The sequence below is a fragment of the Amaranthus tricolor genome, chromosome 7 (assembly GCF_026212465.1).
Source record: "Amaranthus tricolor cultivar Red isolate AtriRed21 chromosome 7, ASM2621246v1, whole genome shotgun sequence".
Lineage (NCBI taxonomy): Eukaryota > Viridiplantae > Streptophyta > Magnoliopsida > Caryophyllales > Amaranthaceae > Amaranthus > Amaranthus tricolor.
This window is the reverse complement of record NC_080053.1, coordinates 31,404,695-31,419,768: the sequence shown is the minus strand read 5'-3', so window position 1 is coordinate 31,419,768 and position 15,074 is coordinate 31,404,695. Positions and strand designations below refer to the sequence as shown.

The following is a 15,074-nucleotide window of genomic DNA, read 5'->3' as shown; positions in this document are numbered from 1 at the left end:
ACCGATTATTAGTTTTACATTGTTTTTTTTTTTTCTTTTTTTTTAAATTTTTATTTTTGGGAATCTAAGTTTTACATTGTGGCTTGATACTTTAGAGAAGTGAGATAGTCGTTCCTTGCTCCAATAAATTAGGGTAATTTCCCAATTTCTCAATTCGCCAAATCTCAACTCCCCTACTTCCCACCTATTCGCCAATTTGACGTCGATGAATAACGTTGCTACTTAATCGAAGACGGCGATATTTGTGATCTCCCTCGCTTCCATAGATTCCACTTCAGTGAACTTGAAGGTAAGTACAATTTTTCTCATGTTAGGGTTTAATCAAATTACATAAATTCATAAAGGAAAGTTATAGATATATATGAATTAATGTTTATTAGTGGTGGAATATTTGGGTCAAATGTAGTGTAGTGAAGTGTATTGTGAAATTAGATCTTCAATGAGTGACAATTGAATTGCAAAAAAATAAAAAATTATGTTAAAATGTTTTTTGATCAAGTGAACGGATGAATGTAATGACTTAGCTATGAATCCATTGCAATGTTTTAATTTATTAAAGGAACTCGGGTTTGAAATTAAGATTGATATTCAACAGACTGTACAGCAACAACCTTAGCTATAATCAATGATGTTTAACTTGTCCTCTCTTCTCTGGTTAGCCGTGGTCCGAGTGTACAGTGAAGGGTCAGATACTTGGATCCAGATTCTTTGTGGCTTCTATGTCGACGCGGGGGACATAATTATAATATGATTTGGAGGGTGGTGGATGTTAGGGGCAAGGGCAAGGGCAAAGGAAAGGGAAAGGGAAAGGGAAAGGGCAAGGGGAGGAGTGATAATAATTATTGTAGGTTTTTAACTTTCTTTAATTCGTTATACACAGTCACACTGAAATTGATTTTATTCGGTGACGTTAAGCATGTACCATGCATTATTTTATTTATCCTGAGGCTTCCTTTGTTAAACAACAAAAAATGACTCTGATTATGAATCTTCTCTGTATCTGTTGAGATTATTACTTAAGAGCTTGTTTTTTTTTTTTTTTTTTTTTTTTTGCGTGCAGAGGGTTTGACTCAGAGATGCCGAAGTTTCATGTTGGTGGGAAAGTAGTTGACGGAGTTGATTTGTTGAGGAAGAAGCAGAATCTATGTAGACTCGATGTGTGGCCATTTGCCATTCTATATGTTCTTTGGCTGGCAATGATTGTTCCTAGTTTAGAGATAACTGATGCTTTGATAGTTCTTGGTAGTCTTATTACCTTCCACATCTTGATTCTGCTGTTCACAGCGTGGTCTGTTGATTTCAAATGCTTTGTACAATATAATAAGGTATGTGATTGGTTGGCCAAAGCTCTTTTACCATAGTTAACCGTAGCCTTTTTTCTCTTTGGTTTGGTTGACAGTTAACTTTTGACATTTCTTATATGAATGTTTGAAACAAGAAAAAAAAACACATGTAGAGATTTGAAGAGGAAGTAAAGCTAATATAGAAAATTAACTTGCTACATAGTCCTACTTTAGCATGTCGTGAACACATTAGGCTAGCAGCTTTCTTTTTAAGGCTTTCACAGGACCATGATGCTGTAAATAATTTCTAACTAAAATACAAAGAAGAACAACAGTTCGGCTCTGATTACTTTTTAGTGCATTCTTTTATTTCATCATGTTTCTATTTTACTTCATGCTATTTTAGATGAAAAAGATTGCATTGTTTGTGATGATATACACAAGTTCAAGTTAGTGAATTTTGAACATGTATATGAGTATATCTTAGGAGAGTAAGGGTTGCAAGTATGAATATTTCTAATTGAGCCATTAGATTGAAGGCCATAGGGTGCCTACCTCTGTTCCTGGATTTAATGGTCCATTTGATGCATGCAGCCTTTTATGAATGAAGATTAAGCAATTAAATTATCATTTCATGATGAGGGATTCTTATGACTATGTGGATAGCATGACCTAATGGATGGTACATGTATTAAAATTCTCTTTGTTTGGTTTGTTCTAGGCTGCTGGCATGTTTTTCAATTAACAGGCATTTAATGTGCTTGACACCTTCAATATTTGTGAATTTAATAGCCAAGATCAGAATGTTGATATCATTTATAGTTTTGTTGAGTTGTGAAAGTGGGATGCTCTTTTAATTATGTAGTGTAATTCTGTTTAATGCTGTGCAGATTGATGATATTCACCAAGCAAATTTCTGCAAAATTACTCCAGCTAAGTTCTGTGGTTCAAAGGAAATTGTCCCTCTAGAGTTCCGTAAAATTGTAAGTTCCTAAATTTTCACGTTGAAGTGCTACTTTACCACTTGCATGCAAATTCTGATGCCTAATAATTTTTATGGTGTGAATTTCTGTGGTTGTTCTGCATTTGGTCGTGCTTATCTCCGTTAGAGTATCATTTATATTGTCTCTTTGAGTTGGGGAGTTCATGAGAGCTTTTTCTTTTGTAGGGTATGATACTTCCTTTGTGTTTATCAATTATTTTTTCATGTACTTCAGAAAAGTGTTATAGAAACAAGATTAGAGGATTCTATTATTGTCGCCTCCAAGTGTTTGATGTAAATAGGTTGATGTTTATACAATTTTAATGCCATTTGTTACTTGCAAATCAAAAGAAAAACAATTTTGTGGATTTTCTTATGTTAGGATTTCTTTGGAGATATCTCTGCCATCTGTTCTCTTGCTCATATACATGGTTATAAATGGGGATTTGATCTTTCTGTCAAGGGGATTCTTATGGATAGGGACAATACTATTCTATGTTTGTCACATCCTTTATTTTTTTTGCCTGGAATTGGTTTATTAGGATGTTTTACAGTTTTACTTATTCTTAGATCATTTTGTTACTAGTCCTAATGCTGTCATATCCAATGTATTTGAGACTCCCGTGAAATATGTTTCCGTTTCCTCGTGTCACCAATTGCAGGTAGCCACAGAGGATACAGAAGAAATTTTCTTTGATTTTCGAAAGCAAAGATTTATCTATTCAAATGAAAACGAAACATTCTACAAGCTTCCTTTTCCCACAAAAGAAACATTTGGATATTACCTCAAAAATACTGGACATGGCTCTGAAGCTAAAGTTAATGTTGCCACCGAGAAATGGGGTCGCAATGTGTAAGTTTATCTATTGTAACTTTTTAAGCTTAATGTTTTGTTGTGCTAGACTGGTATTTTGCAACACAATCACCAACACCACTGCTGTTACTAGACCAATGTATGTGATACTTTTTTATACTTAGGAAATAAAACTATTAATGCTGTTTTTTCTTGTAATTTTTCTTTTGTTCCTTGTTTCTTCTAAATGCTTCTAGATCCTTTCATTCATTTCACAAAAAATTAAATTATTTTGTTCGTTTACTGAGTGAACTTGCATTTTCTTCAGGCTTTAGAGGCTGTTAATTCTTTGTATCTCTTTCTTTTCCTGATCTTTTTTGTTATTTTCTGACCGGGGGTCCTCTGAGAAAAGACTTAGCTTTTCTGCAGGGGTAGAAGTCACCAATTCCGAATTTACAACAACCTTTTGACTTGGTGTTCATTGGGTACTTATATAGTCTATTCTATGAATAGTTTTCTGTCATATTTCTTTCCTTCTTTTTTGCCCTCTTTAGGAATTTTTTCCCTATCCCTTTTTTCATGGAATTCTATTTTTGTTGTATTTGAGTACTTTCCCTAAGGACCTCTTGTTAGTTGGTTTTTGGTTATGGCTGGTTGTTTTGTTTGGCATGCAGGAACCCATTTTTTCGGATTATGATCATAAGTTGCTTGATTGCTTCTTATTTTTGTGTATTCTTTAGCCTTGTTGTCTTCTGTGTACATAGTTGACTGTGTTGATGCCTGTACATTGTATCTCTTTACTTAAAATGCAATATTGATGATTGAAGATAACTTTTCTCATTTATTGGTTAAATTTTGTTACCTGGATGATGGATCTCATGATTTCATTTTCCTCTTCTTTTTTTTTTTTATTATTCTGCAGATTTGAGTACCCCCAACCTACTTTTCAGAAACTTATGAAAGAACACTGCATGGAGCCATTTTTTGTATTCCAGGTTTTGACTCTAACAAATTAACTTCTTTTTGAACTTGTTTCTTGTTGTTTGAGGTTGTTAGCCTTCCCTGCTCCTCTTTGTCACATATTACATGTGAGATATTTTTTTTACCCATAGTCTTTTAATCATTTTCCTGTGTTTAGGTCTTCTGTGTAGGTCTCTGGTGTTTAGATGAATATTGGTACTACAGTTTGTTCACTTTGTTCATGCTGTTTATGTTTGAGTCAACTATGGCAAAAAGTCGTTTAAAAACTTTAACAGAGCTTAGGCGTGTACGAGTTGATAGCCAGACCCTAATGGTTCATCGTTGTGGCAAGTAAGTAAATGTTTTACCTGTTATGAATTCTTTTTATTGATTGCAGATTCCAAATACTCATGGTGGTGCATTGCAGGTGGGTAAAGCTTTCTGGGACAGATCTTCTTCCTGGAGATGTTATTTCTATTGGACGCTCAACTGGTCAATCTGGTGAGGATAAGTCTGTACCTGCAGACATGCTATTGTTAGCTGGAAGTGCTATTGTTAATGAGGCCATTCTAACAGGCGAGTCTACTCCTCAGTGGAAGGTGCGACTTTTCTCTTTATATTGCCTTTTTAACTGTTATATATTTTTAGCTGTAATGGTGCATACTCAGACTTGTTTTATTTTTTTATTTTTAAATTGCAATTGATCTATATCTCCTTTAACGCATCTAACCTTATCACAGTGCTTTGATAACTCTGCAGCCCTCATGAACTTATCTACTTCGTATAGTTTTTTCTCTTCCTTAAGTGTTCAGTTTTAACACAAGTTCCTGGATTCTTTATGTTGAGTCTTTTCCATTGATCTTTTTGCCTCTTGGTGATCTTGAACGTTACTTAATCTGCTGATCTATTTCTCTCTGTTGTATTGACAAGTTGTATATGATTCCTTTTCCGTTTTATCTGGTCTTTAATCCCTTATTTACTACTATATCTTTGTTCTTACAAATATGCCAGGTGCCTAACACATCCTTTATGTGCACAGAATTTTCTTCTAAAAGTACGGCAAACGATACTCTAAGTTGAATATTAGAATGTTAACTTTACGAAAAGGATTACTAGGGGGAGGTTGGTTGTAGATTTGTGGTTTTCAAGTGAAGCTGCTAGCTACTCATGTCAGGACCTCATAATTCTTTGCTATGTGTTGTATGTTGCATTTCTTGCATATATCTGCAAAAGTCATGCCTCTTTTGTTGAGCTAATCAATGATCGTTTTGTGAAAATATCTTTAGTAACTTGGTGAGGATACATGCCATAATCCTTTGCTATGTGTTGTATGTTGCATTGCATGCATATATCTGCATAAGTCATTCCTCGTTTGTTGAGTTACTCGATGATGGTTTTGTGAAATTATCTTTAAGTAACTTGGTGAGGAATTTACATGGCTGCATGCGTACATTGATGTGAACCCTCCCTTTTTTAGACGTGGCCCTTTTCTTAGTTAAGGATCAGTTCTAACATGGTTGCTTAGTATGACAGACTTGACTCGCTGACTAAGGGTGCACATTGGTTTAGGTTCTGATGATGTCTCAAATGTATTATGAAATTCTGGTCTGAATTGTCTTAAATGGGCCTTTTCTGTGAAGAAAGCTATCAAGTATCACCGAAGCATTCACATATTAGTCTCTGATTGCTATATTTTGGGACCTCAAAACTCAGACAATGAATTTTCAATATTTATTATGATTTTATGTTGCATTGTTGAACATATTTGTTGAGTATCTTGCAAATTTGCAATTGTTTTTGGCTTTATTTTGAACGTTGTGTGCTTGTTTTGGGTTTGTCATCTTAATAAATAGATGACCTAACATAAATGCGTATTGGATTAATGCTATGATCTGAAGCTGATTTTTTTAGCTTTTGGTTTTTCATCTGTTATCTAGCTCTTTGAAATATGATGTTTGATTGTGAATCTAAGTGCTGAATATGAATTTTTTTGTCTTCGAAAACTTGTTTCTTTTGTAGGTATCCATTGCAGGCAGATCTATTGAAGAAAAGCTATCAATTAAACGAGACAAAAACCATGTACTTTTTGGTGGTACTAAAGTTTTGCAGCATACTCCAGATAAGGTATTTTTTCTATCTAACTGGTATACTTTTTTTTTTTTCATCTTTTTTTTCTTTCTTCCATTTGGTCCAAAACTATTTACTAATATATGGTGTTGTATCAGTCCTTTCCTCTGAAAACCCCTGATGGTGGCTGTGTAGCTGTTGTCTTACGAACTGGATTTGAGACAAGTCAAGGGAAGTTGATGCGCACAATATTATTTTCTACTGAGAGAGTGAGTAAATTTATTTACTGTTATCATTTATGTACTTAATGTGATCATCTCATCCACCAATTTATCTCAGGTTACAGCTAATAGTTGGGAAAGTGGATTGTTCATATTATTCTTGGTTGTATTTGCTGTTATAGCTGCTGGTTATGTGCTGAAGAAGGCAAGTATCTGTTTACATCTTTCAAAAAATTGATACTATTCTCTTTTTCCTTCTTTTCATAGCTTTCTGCTTACAGCATCGGTTCTGATCACAAAAAACTTCTCTGTAGGGGCTGGAAGACCCTACAAGGAGCAGATATAAACTTATTCTCAGTTGTTCGCTGATTATAACTTCTGTTATACCCCCTGAGCTTCCAATGGAATTATCTATAGCTGTTAATACTTCCCTAATTGCTTTAGCAAGGCGTGGCATATTTTGCACTGAGCCATTCCGAATTCCATTTGCTGGAAAGGTTGTTGACATTTTTTATAAAAGCTTGCTAATTTATTTCAACTTTTAATGTTATTTTTTGCCTGAAGGATTGAAGCTAGGAGTATTCATTTCTTTTGGATGAGAAGTTAGAATTTTTGCTGCATTCATTTCGAGATCTTGAGATTTTTATGATCAGAATGCCGTGAATTTTTTAATATTTGATTCTTGGTGTTAATCTTGACTTTAATATAATTCCTCCAAAATACATGCAACTTATTCACTTCTATGTTCTATCCCTATAGGTTTCCCATATCTAAGTTATACGGGCCTGACTATGTGTTATAGTGTAAAAATGTGGTAACGATTGCGATTGCAGTAACAAAAAGTTTATGTGGTAACGGGAGTGATGCGGTTATCGTAACTCCCAAATCTTGGTCGAAACCATAAGGTATTGCTTGATATGAGTACGACCCAAAACGTGGTTGTTTTACAACTTTACAGCGTGGGAAATATCAGTTCGTTTATTTTGAAAACCTTTACAACGGGGCCGATGAGAGGCGATTCGACCTTGTTTTTACCCTATGCTATGTGTCATAGTTATGCCTCACAGTGTCTTTGATTGTTTCCTGCAATAATATTTGACATATTAAATTGCACATTAACTATTTATGCTAGGAATTGAGACGAAAGAAAAAACGTGATAGAAAAGAATCAGTATATGCTCTGTTTTACCAGTGATTCTTAATTTTTCAATTGCTTGTTAAATTTGTAGGTTGATATATGTTGCTTTGATAAAACAGGAACCCTTACTTCTGATGATATGGTGCGTAACATTCTGTTTTTTTTGGATATTCAACTCGACCAATATCTTTTATAAGATCTTTACTTATTTATACATTGTTTTTTTTAAGGAATTTTCTGGTGTTGTTGGGTCCACTGAAAGTATGGAACTAGAATCAGACATGAAAAGAGTGCCTGGTCAAACTCTGGAAATTCTTGCTTCTTGTCATGCATTAGTCTTTGTGGACAACAAATTGGTATGTTGATATCTGATTATTTCATTTGATTATTTTATCAAGTTGTATATTTTTTTTTGTGTAATGTTGCAATGTTTTCATCCTTCATTTTTTAGGTTGGAGATCCTCTTGAGAAAGCTGCACTCAAAGGAATTGACTGGTCCTACAAATCTGATGAGAAGGCCATGCCTAAAAAGTAAGAGATTAAATGCTTATAAATAATAATGCTTATAAATCTGATGAGAAGGCCTTATTTGAAATTTATTGGCTCTTATCTACCGTTATCTGAACTTACTTGTATAAGCCCTCGTCTCGTTTTATTTCTGATCTACATTTATTTTAGTTGTGAAAATGATTATGTTGACCCTGTTTGGAACTAATGCAAACTTATTGACTCTTATCAACCCTTGTCTGAACTTGTTATCCCTTTATTAAACTTTATTTTTTTCATGATTTAAGTGAAAATATTTTGCTATAAACATATCCAATAATTTTCATTTTAATAAATCTTATTTCAAAATTTAGTAGTTGAATTTGTTTATGGTCTGTGGTCTAATATAGGATACCATGACATATGATGTTTTGCGATATTTTGGTAGAGGCTAGGGCTAGGGTGAAAGTTAAGGCGTACTTTGAGATGATTCAATACGGGAAGTGTTAATTTGGTAATGAAAGGAAGTCAATTGATGGTGATGTGACATAAAATGGTAAGGATTTACCCTTGATTTAGTATTTTAAGTACCTTCGGGTAGATTTAGTGACATTGACCAAGATGGGACTTAAAAGATGACGTAAAGATGAAAAAAAGAAGAGCAGCTGTTGTAAATGAGATTGGTTGGAGATTTGTTTACTGGTTCAATTGAAATGAAATTTGGGAAATGTCAAGCCATATAGGCATTGCATTTTAGTTATTGTAATCAACAGTTATTAGTTATTCTGTAAGCTATTCATGTTATTCTGCAATCAGCAATTCAGTTATTGAAATTTCTGACACAAAGATTGTTTAGAAAAGACTACAAGTGATCCTTTTTTAACTGATGGTGTTCATTTGATTGATAAATGTTGGATTTGAATTAATTTTTATATTTTCATCCTTTTTTTGGTAGAGGAAATGGTAGTCCCGTGCAGATTGTTCAGAGACATCACTTTGCATCTCACTTAAAACGAATGGCAGTTATTGTGCGTGTTGAGGAGAATTTCATGGCTTTTGTGAAGGTTTGTTTTCTATAAATCTTTTCTGGTACTTATTTTGTCATTCCCATATGTATACTCTCAAATGTATACGTACGTACGTACATACATACATATATATATATATATATATATATGTGTGTGTGTGTGTGTGTGTTTGTGTATACAAATACACACACACATATAGAATTGAATTGAACCATTATTTTTAAAAGGGAATATAATTGTACTAATTTTGAAAGTAACACATGTATGATCCATAAATTTTAATGCACTTTCTTTCCGTATTGGATTAAATTATTGTGACATTAAGGAATGATCATTACAGAATCTTGGCATTCTTTTATTACAGAATTTTACTTTGAGCAATGTTTAAGTAGTTGACTATTGTGCGTGAACATCTGAATCATAAACATGTTATATCGTCCATTTCTTTTTGTTTCTTTGTCTTTGTTGATCTGAAGTTTTATTTAGTGACGTACAATAGAGGTTTAAAACAACCCTTATTCCTGGTCCAGAATTTTTTTGTTGTATGTATTTGTTCTCTTTTACTTGATTTGATTATTGTACAGAAGCTTCGCTACGATCAGGCATACGCTATTTGGTTAAATTTAATTTTTTTTTCTATGATCTAGGGTGCACCTGAAACTATCCAAGATAGGCTCATAAGCTTGCCACCATCATATATTGATACCTACAAAAAGTATACTCGTCAAGGATCTAGGGTTTTGGCTCTAGCATACAAACCCCTTCCAGAGATGACAGTAAGATCTCCTACAAAATCTTATGCTTGCTTGCAATCAAATATGTTAAAATTTATGCTGCTTTGGTGATGGTTCCTGTTTAAATGCTAAAATGTTATGCTCTCCGGTTTGCTTTCGATTTCTTATCCAAACTAGTTGCAATTTCTTTTCCATAAATCAGAAAAAGTTAAAGGGGATCTTGTTTTTGGTTTAGGAACTCGTTAATTTGATTGAACTATTCTTTGTATGTAGATAACCTTGATTGGCTATTTCACAACTTAAAAACCATGATCGGTTAATTGATGCTTATTTAAATAAATTGAATTAGCCAATCAAGGATATCGTTATTTCAATATTATTGTTTGATGTATTTAGAATGGAACTTCTATATGTCAAGATTATTGTTTGATGCATTTGGCTGCTTGCAGGTCAGTGAAGCCAGAAACCTGGATAGAGATGTGGTGGAAAAAGATTTAACTTTTGCTGGTTTTGCGGTAGCTACAATTAAAAACTTTTTTTCTTTTTTTTTTTTTATGATTTTATTTTCCCTTTTACTTTTCCCTGAATTTTTTATTTTAAACTCAGGTTTTCAACTGTCCAATTCGCTCTGACTCGGCTTCAATATTGTCTGAACTAAAAGGGTCTTCACATGATTTGGTAAGGACAATAAAATCATAATTTTTTTGACTCATCCATTATCCTTGATTACTAAACCCTTCCATATTGTTCTTAAATGTATTAATAAATAGAAGGTGCAGTTAAAATATTATTTATTATTGTGATGTGTTCATTTATGTGATAAAGGGAATTATTTCTGCCTTACTATGAGGGGATATCATTTTGAATGTATTTTTTACTTCATAATACTTTATTAATGTAGTTTTATACTTCTATGGAAAGAACATATTGATATAATTCCTGAATTCGACACTTACCCTTTATCAAGTTGAATGTTTTTTTTGATTATTTTCCCAGTCCTGTCTGTGCAGATTGATGGAGGTGAATTGTGAGCCAATATTGCATAAAGCATATTTTGTCTCTAGTTGGCTAGTGAAGTATTATTCTGTGATCTTGCTGCATCTCCTTCTTCACTGAGTGTGACTTTTTTATGTAGTAATAGCTTTAGGTGCCTTTAAACTTTGGAGATCACTTGCAGATAATGATTACCGGTGATCAAGCATTAACTGCTTGTCATGTTGCGGGTCAAGTGCATATCATTTCTAGACCAGCACTAATTCTATCTCCTTCCAGAGCTGGTGACAAATATGATTGGATTTCACCAGATGAAACTGAGACTATACCTTTTAGGTACCTGCCTGTCTTTTTTCTTCTACTCTTTCCTTTATTTGTTTGGTTCATTTTTTTTCAAAAACAATTTCAGAATATCTTTATTAATCAGCTATCGAACGTAAACTGTTTCCATTTTTCATGCTCGTCAAAATGTTTAGCCAAATTTTATTTAGTTTTGCTGAATTGAGTTCTCTTTGCAGTGCAGAAGAGGTTGAAGCCTTGTCTGACACACATGATCTTTGTATTGGTGGTGATTGCTTTGAGATGCTGCAGCGTACATCTGCTGTTTTGCAAGTTGTACCATTTGTCAAGGTTTTTGAAACTGAACCCAAGTAGTGTGATTTAATATAATGGACTTCGAACATGAGAAATTATGCTCTTTTCAATGAAACAGGTTTTTGCTAGGGTTGCTCCTGAGCAGAAAGAGCTCATTATGACCACGTTAAAAACTGTAGGAAGGATGACATTAATGTGTGGTGATGGGACCAATGATGTTGGTGCTCTGAAGCAGGTAATATGTTTCCACTTCTTTTGAATCTTTCATCTTATGCGTTCTTAATTGATCGTCTTTTGGTTAGCCACATGTTTTCTTTTCATGCAAGCTTCTTCCAAGGCTGTTGTTTATTTTTAAGTGGGTGATTGTTTATTTTGTTGAAGGTTCTTTTGATGCTAGTTTCTTCAAAGACTTAATTTTGAAGCATGTGTTTAAGTTTATTTTTCCTAAGGCGTTGCTTCTTTCATTTTAAGTCAATTTCACTAACTTTTGCTTTAGTTAGTTGTCTTTTGCGAACTCTTTTTCCATTTTTTCTGAATAAAATCTCTCATTTGTCTGACAAGCTTCCGAGTAGGTAAACTTGTAGAATGTTCCTATATTTTCCTTGTTAGTCATTAGTCATGTCAATGACTGTTACTTTGACTCTTTATCTTGCATTACGTACCCATATTGGACAGAGGTATGGATTCCTTATCCTGCACTTCAATTGTGATACCGACACTGTAATCATCCTGCAAACACTATAGGAGTGAATTTTTTTTGTCAAATACGAAGCATGTGATATGTGCTCACAAATGGGCATGGGTTAAAATTTGTCAACTAGCAAACAAGTTAAGCGGAATTGTTTACGCAAGTATTAGTATGCAGGCTCATATAAGTCTTCGGAATCAAGAATATGTTTTGTCAATGCCATGTTGCGGCACCTGTTTTTAATCTTAGTACAGTTTTTAGCTGACATATCAAACACATGGATATGTATACATGCCTGGCACTTCTGTGACCGAGTAAATGAGGCTAATGGCTTTGGACCTTTTAGCATTATGATCGAGGAAGTTTTGTTCTGGATTTTTTTTTGTTTGCTAGTGACAGCCTTTCAGGAACCAATAGCTAAATGGGACTTCCAAGTCTGTACTGTCAGTCTCAGAGATGAGGGATTAAGAGCATATAGAGGTTAAGAAGAATACGTGTCTGATTATATATCAATTCGAGAAACCAATTCTGAATATCTTGAAAAGGTGTCGTTATTTGACTAATATTATTTCATCCTAGTAAGCTTCCATTGGCAACAGCGAACTGCTTTTTATTTTTATTTTTATTTTTTTTACTTTTACTTCTGCTGAGATGTGTGCTATTTTAATTCGAGTATAAGGATTTATATTGTTTTTTTTATGTAAGAGTGCAATAGTGGACTCGTGATTCTTGTGAGAGGAAGTTATTACTTGGAAGAGGTGCTTTGAATATATTGTTCTAGAAGTTTGAATATGTCTTGTGCTATTGGTCTCTACTATTTAGTTGCTTGTCAACTATTTGATTGTTCCTTCAAGTTAATTGGATTTGAAGAACATTGAAGTCTTCACAAGCCTTGTATATTTATCTTACTCTTCCCAACAGTTCTTGAAGCTTTGGAAAAGTTGGTGAAATCTGTACAATCATTTTGTTTGCTATTTTCAAAATGACTCCCACTACATATTTCTTTAGTTCGATTATTTGCCTTGTGAAGTTGTGCTCACATGGTCATGCTCTACTGTTTTACCCTTAGGCACATGTTGGGGTGGCTTTGCTGAACGCAGTGGCTCCAAATCCAACTGGAGATTCCTCTGGTAAAAATAATTCTACTACATCCAAGCCCAAGAAAACGAAGCTTTCTTCCGACGATAAGAAAGCTTCCAGTGTTAATGGTGAAGGCTCTTCAAGAAAGAAATCTACTCAAAAAGCTGAATCCTCGAGCCAAGCAACTAGTAGCAAGCATTTGACTGCTGTCGAGTTACAGAAACAGAAGCTGGAGAAAATGCTGGAAGAGATGAATGATGAGGGTGACGGTCGTTCGGCCCCCATCGTCAAGCTAGGGGATGCCTCTATGGCTTCGCCTTTCACTGCCAAGCATGCATCTGTAGCCCCGACTACGGATATCATACGTCAGGGTAGGAGTACTCTTGTTACCACACTTCAGATGTTCAAGATCCTCGGCCTTAACTGCCTAGCAACCGCCTATGTCCTTAGTGTAATGTACTTGGACGGCGTCAAGCTTGGAGATGTCCAGGCAACTATCAGTGGGGTTTTCACTGCTGCCTTCTTCCTGTTCATCTCTCATGCTCGCCCTCTTCAAACCCTTTCGGCCGAGCGTCCTCACCCGAATATATTCTGCTACTATGTGTTCCTCTCTCTACTTGGACAGTTTTCTGTCCATCTCCTCTACTTAATTAGTGCCGTCAAGGAGGCGGAGAAGTATATGCCTGAAGAGTGTATTGAGCCGGACTCTGATTTCCACCCAAACCTTGTAAACACAGTTTCGTACATGGTTGGATTAATGTTGCAAGTGGCTACTTTTGCAGTGAATTACATGGGGCATCCTTTCAATCAGAGCATTACAGAAAACAAGCCCTTCCTTTATGCTCTTGTAGCAGCAGTCGGCTTCTTCGTTGTCATCTCATCCGATCTGTTCCGTAGTCTCAATGACTCATTAAAGCTGGTACCCATGCCCCCGGCATTGAGGGATAAATTGTTGATTTGGGCTTTCGTTATGTTTTTGTGTTGCTATTTCTGGGAAAGGTTATTAAGATGGGCATTCCCTGGAAAAATGCCCGCGTGGAGAAAACGCCAGCAGCAAGCTGTGGCTACCTTGGATAAGAAGAAGAATATTTAAGTTTCAGCATAAATGATTTGCAGATTATTTTGAGCGGGCGGACTGTCGTCGGACATTTTTGTTAGAATATGTTTTTTTATATAACAATGGGAGGAATTTATTGTGCCCTCTTTTCCCCTTCAGGCAGCCATAGCAGTTGAGCTATTAGTGGATATTTAACTTGCGCCATGATAGGGTTTTATAATTTTTATTAGGACTTTTGTTTCATTTTTATTATTAAACAATATTATAGTATTTCATATTTGTTACTCCCTCCGTTCCTTTTTGATCTTCCACATTACTATAACGGGTAGTTTCAAAAGTTCTTCCACTTTAGAATACTTTCTATTTTTAGAAAGTTTTTATCTCACTTTTACCCCTTAAAATCCTTCTTTTCTTTTAATGTACCCATTTTCTTTTATTTATAATTATTTTCTCTCTCATACTTCCAATACAATCATTACTTCACATTACTATTTAATTAAAATAATACCCACTACAACCTCATACTTCCAATACAATCATTACTTTCCACTATTATATAATTAAAATAATACCCACTACCACCAAAGATTCTCTTTTTCTTAATCTTTGTGAAATACCCAAATAGGAAGAACAAATAGGAACGGAGGGAGTATTTTTCTGTTGCATTTCGAAACTTTATTCTTGTGCTCTTTTTCTTCGGTTGACATGAACTTCGCTTTTATGCCAAGTTTGCAATCAAGCATATTATCGAGTTGAGAGTATTATAATTCACCACATTTAGTTACATTTAAGTGCATATAAGAAGACAATTTTAGCAAATTAATGGACATAGAGAGAAAATATTAAAGGTTTGAATTTTGCGATTTTCAAAATTGATATTTGTAGGAAATGAAAAAATGACATGAATGGAAGAATGTGCAGGTTGGTCTAGTGGTGTTTAATCTTTATTAGATGAGCTATTACACAAATT

The 15,074-nt window shown here is 34.5% G+C and overlaps 1 protein-coding gene across 1 annotated transcript; it reads left to right on the top strand.

Annotated features, from left to right (window-relative positions):
* The first annotated feature begins 27 nt into the window (after positions 1-27).
* LOC130818352 (probable manganese-transporting ATPase PDR2) lies at positions 28-14,395 on the top strand. The gene is made up of 22 exons (XM_057684500.1): positions 28-289; positions 1,061-1,325; positions 2,174-2,266; positions 2,928-3,118; positions 3,981-4,053; positions 4,197-4,369; positions 4,446-4,617; positions 6,038-6,142; positions 6,244-6,354; positions 6,425-6,511; positions 6,621-6,803; positions 7,536-7,586; positions 7,675-7,800; positions 7,896-7,975; positions 8,886-8,994; positions 9,606-9,734; positions 10,142-10,207; positions 10,299-10,370; positions 10,870-11,021; positions 11,204-11,315; positions 11,398-11,514; positions 13,037-14,395. Exons 2-22 carry the CDS (start codon positions 1,077-1,079, stop codon positions 14,138-14,140), a joined length of 3,555 nt encoding a protein of 1,184 aa, XP_057540483.1. The 5' UTR covers positions 28-289; positions 1,061-1,076; the 3' UTR covers positions 14,141-14,395.
* The last annotated feature ends 679 nt before the right edge of the window (positions 14,396-15,074 follow it).

Excerpts from the sequence above, each read along its gene's own strand:
- LOC130818352 (XM_057684500.1), top strand. The coding sequence starts at position 1,077 with ATGCCGAAGTTTCATGTTGGTGGGAAAGTAGTTGACGGAGTTGATTTG. Across the intron at positions 7,976-8,885 it reads GAGAAGGCCATGCCTAAAAA|AGGAAATGGTAGTCCCGTGC; the intron begins GTAAGAGATTAA and ends TTTTTTTGGTAG. Across the intron at positions 8,995-9,605 it reads ATTTCATGGCTTTTGTGAAG|GGTGCACCTGAAACTATCCA; the intron begins GTTTGTTTTCTA and ends TCTATGATCTAG.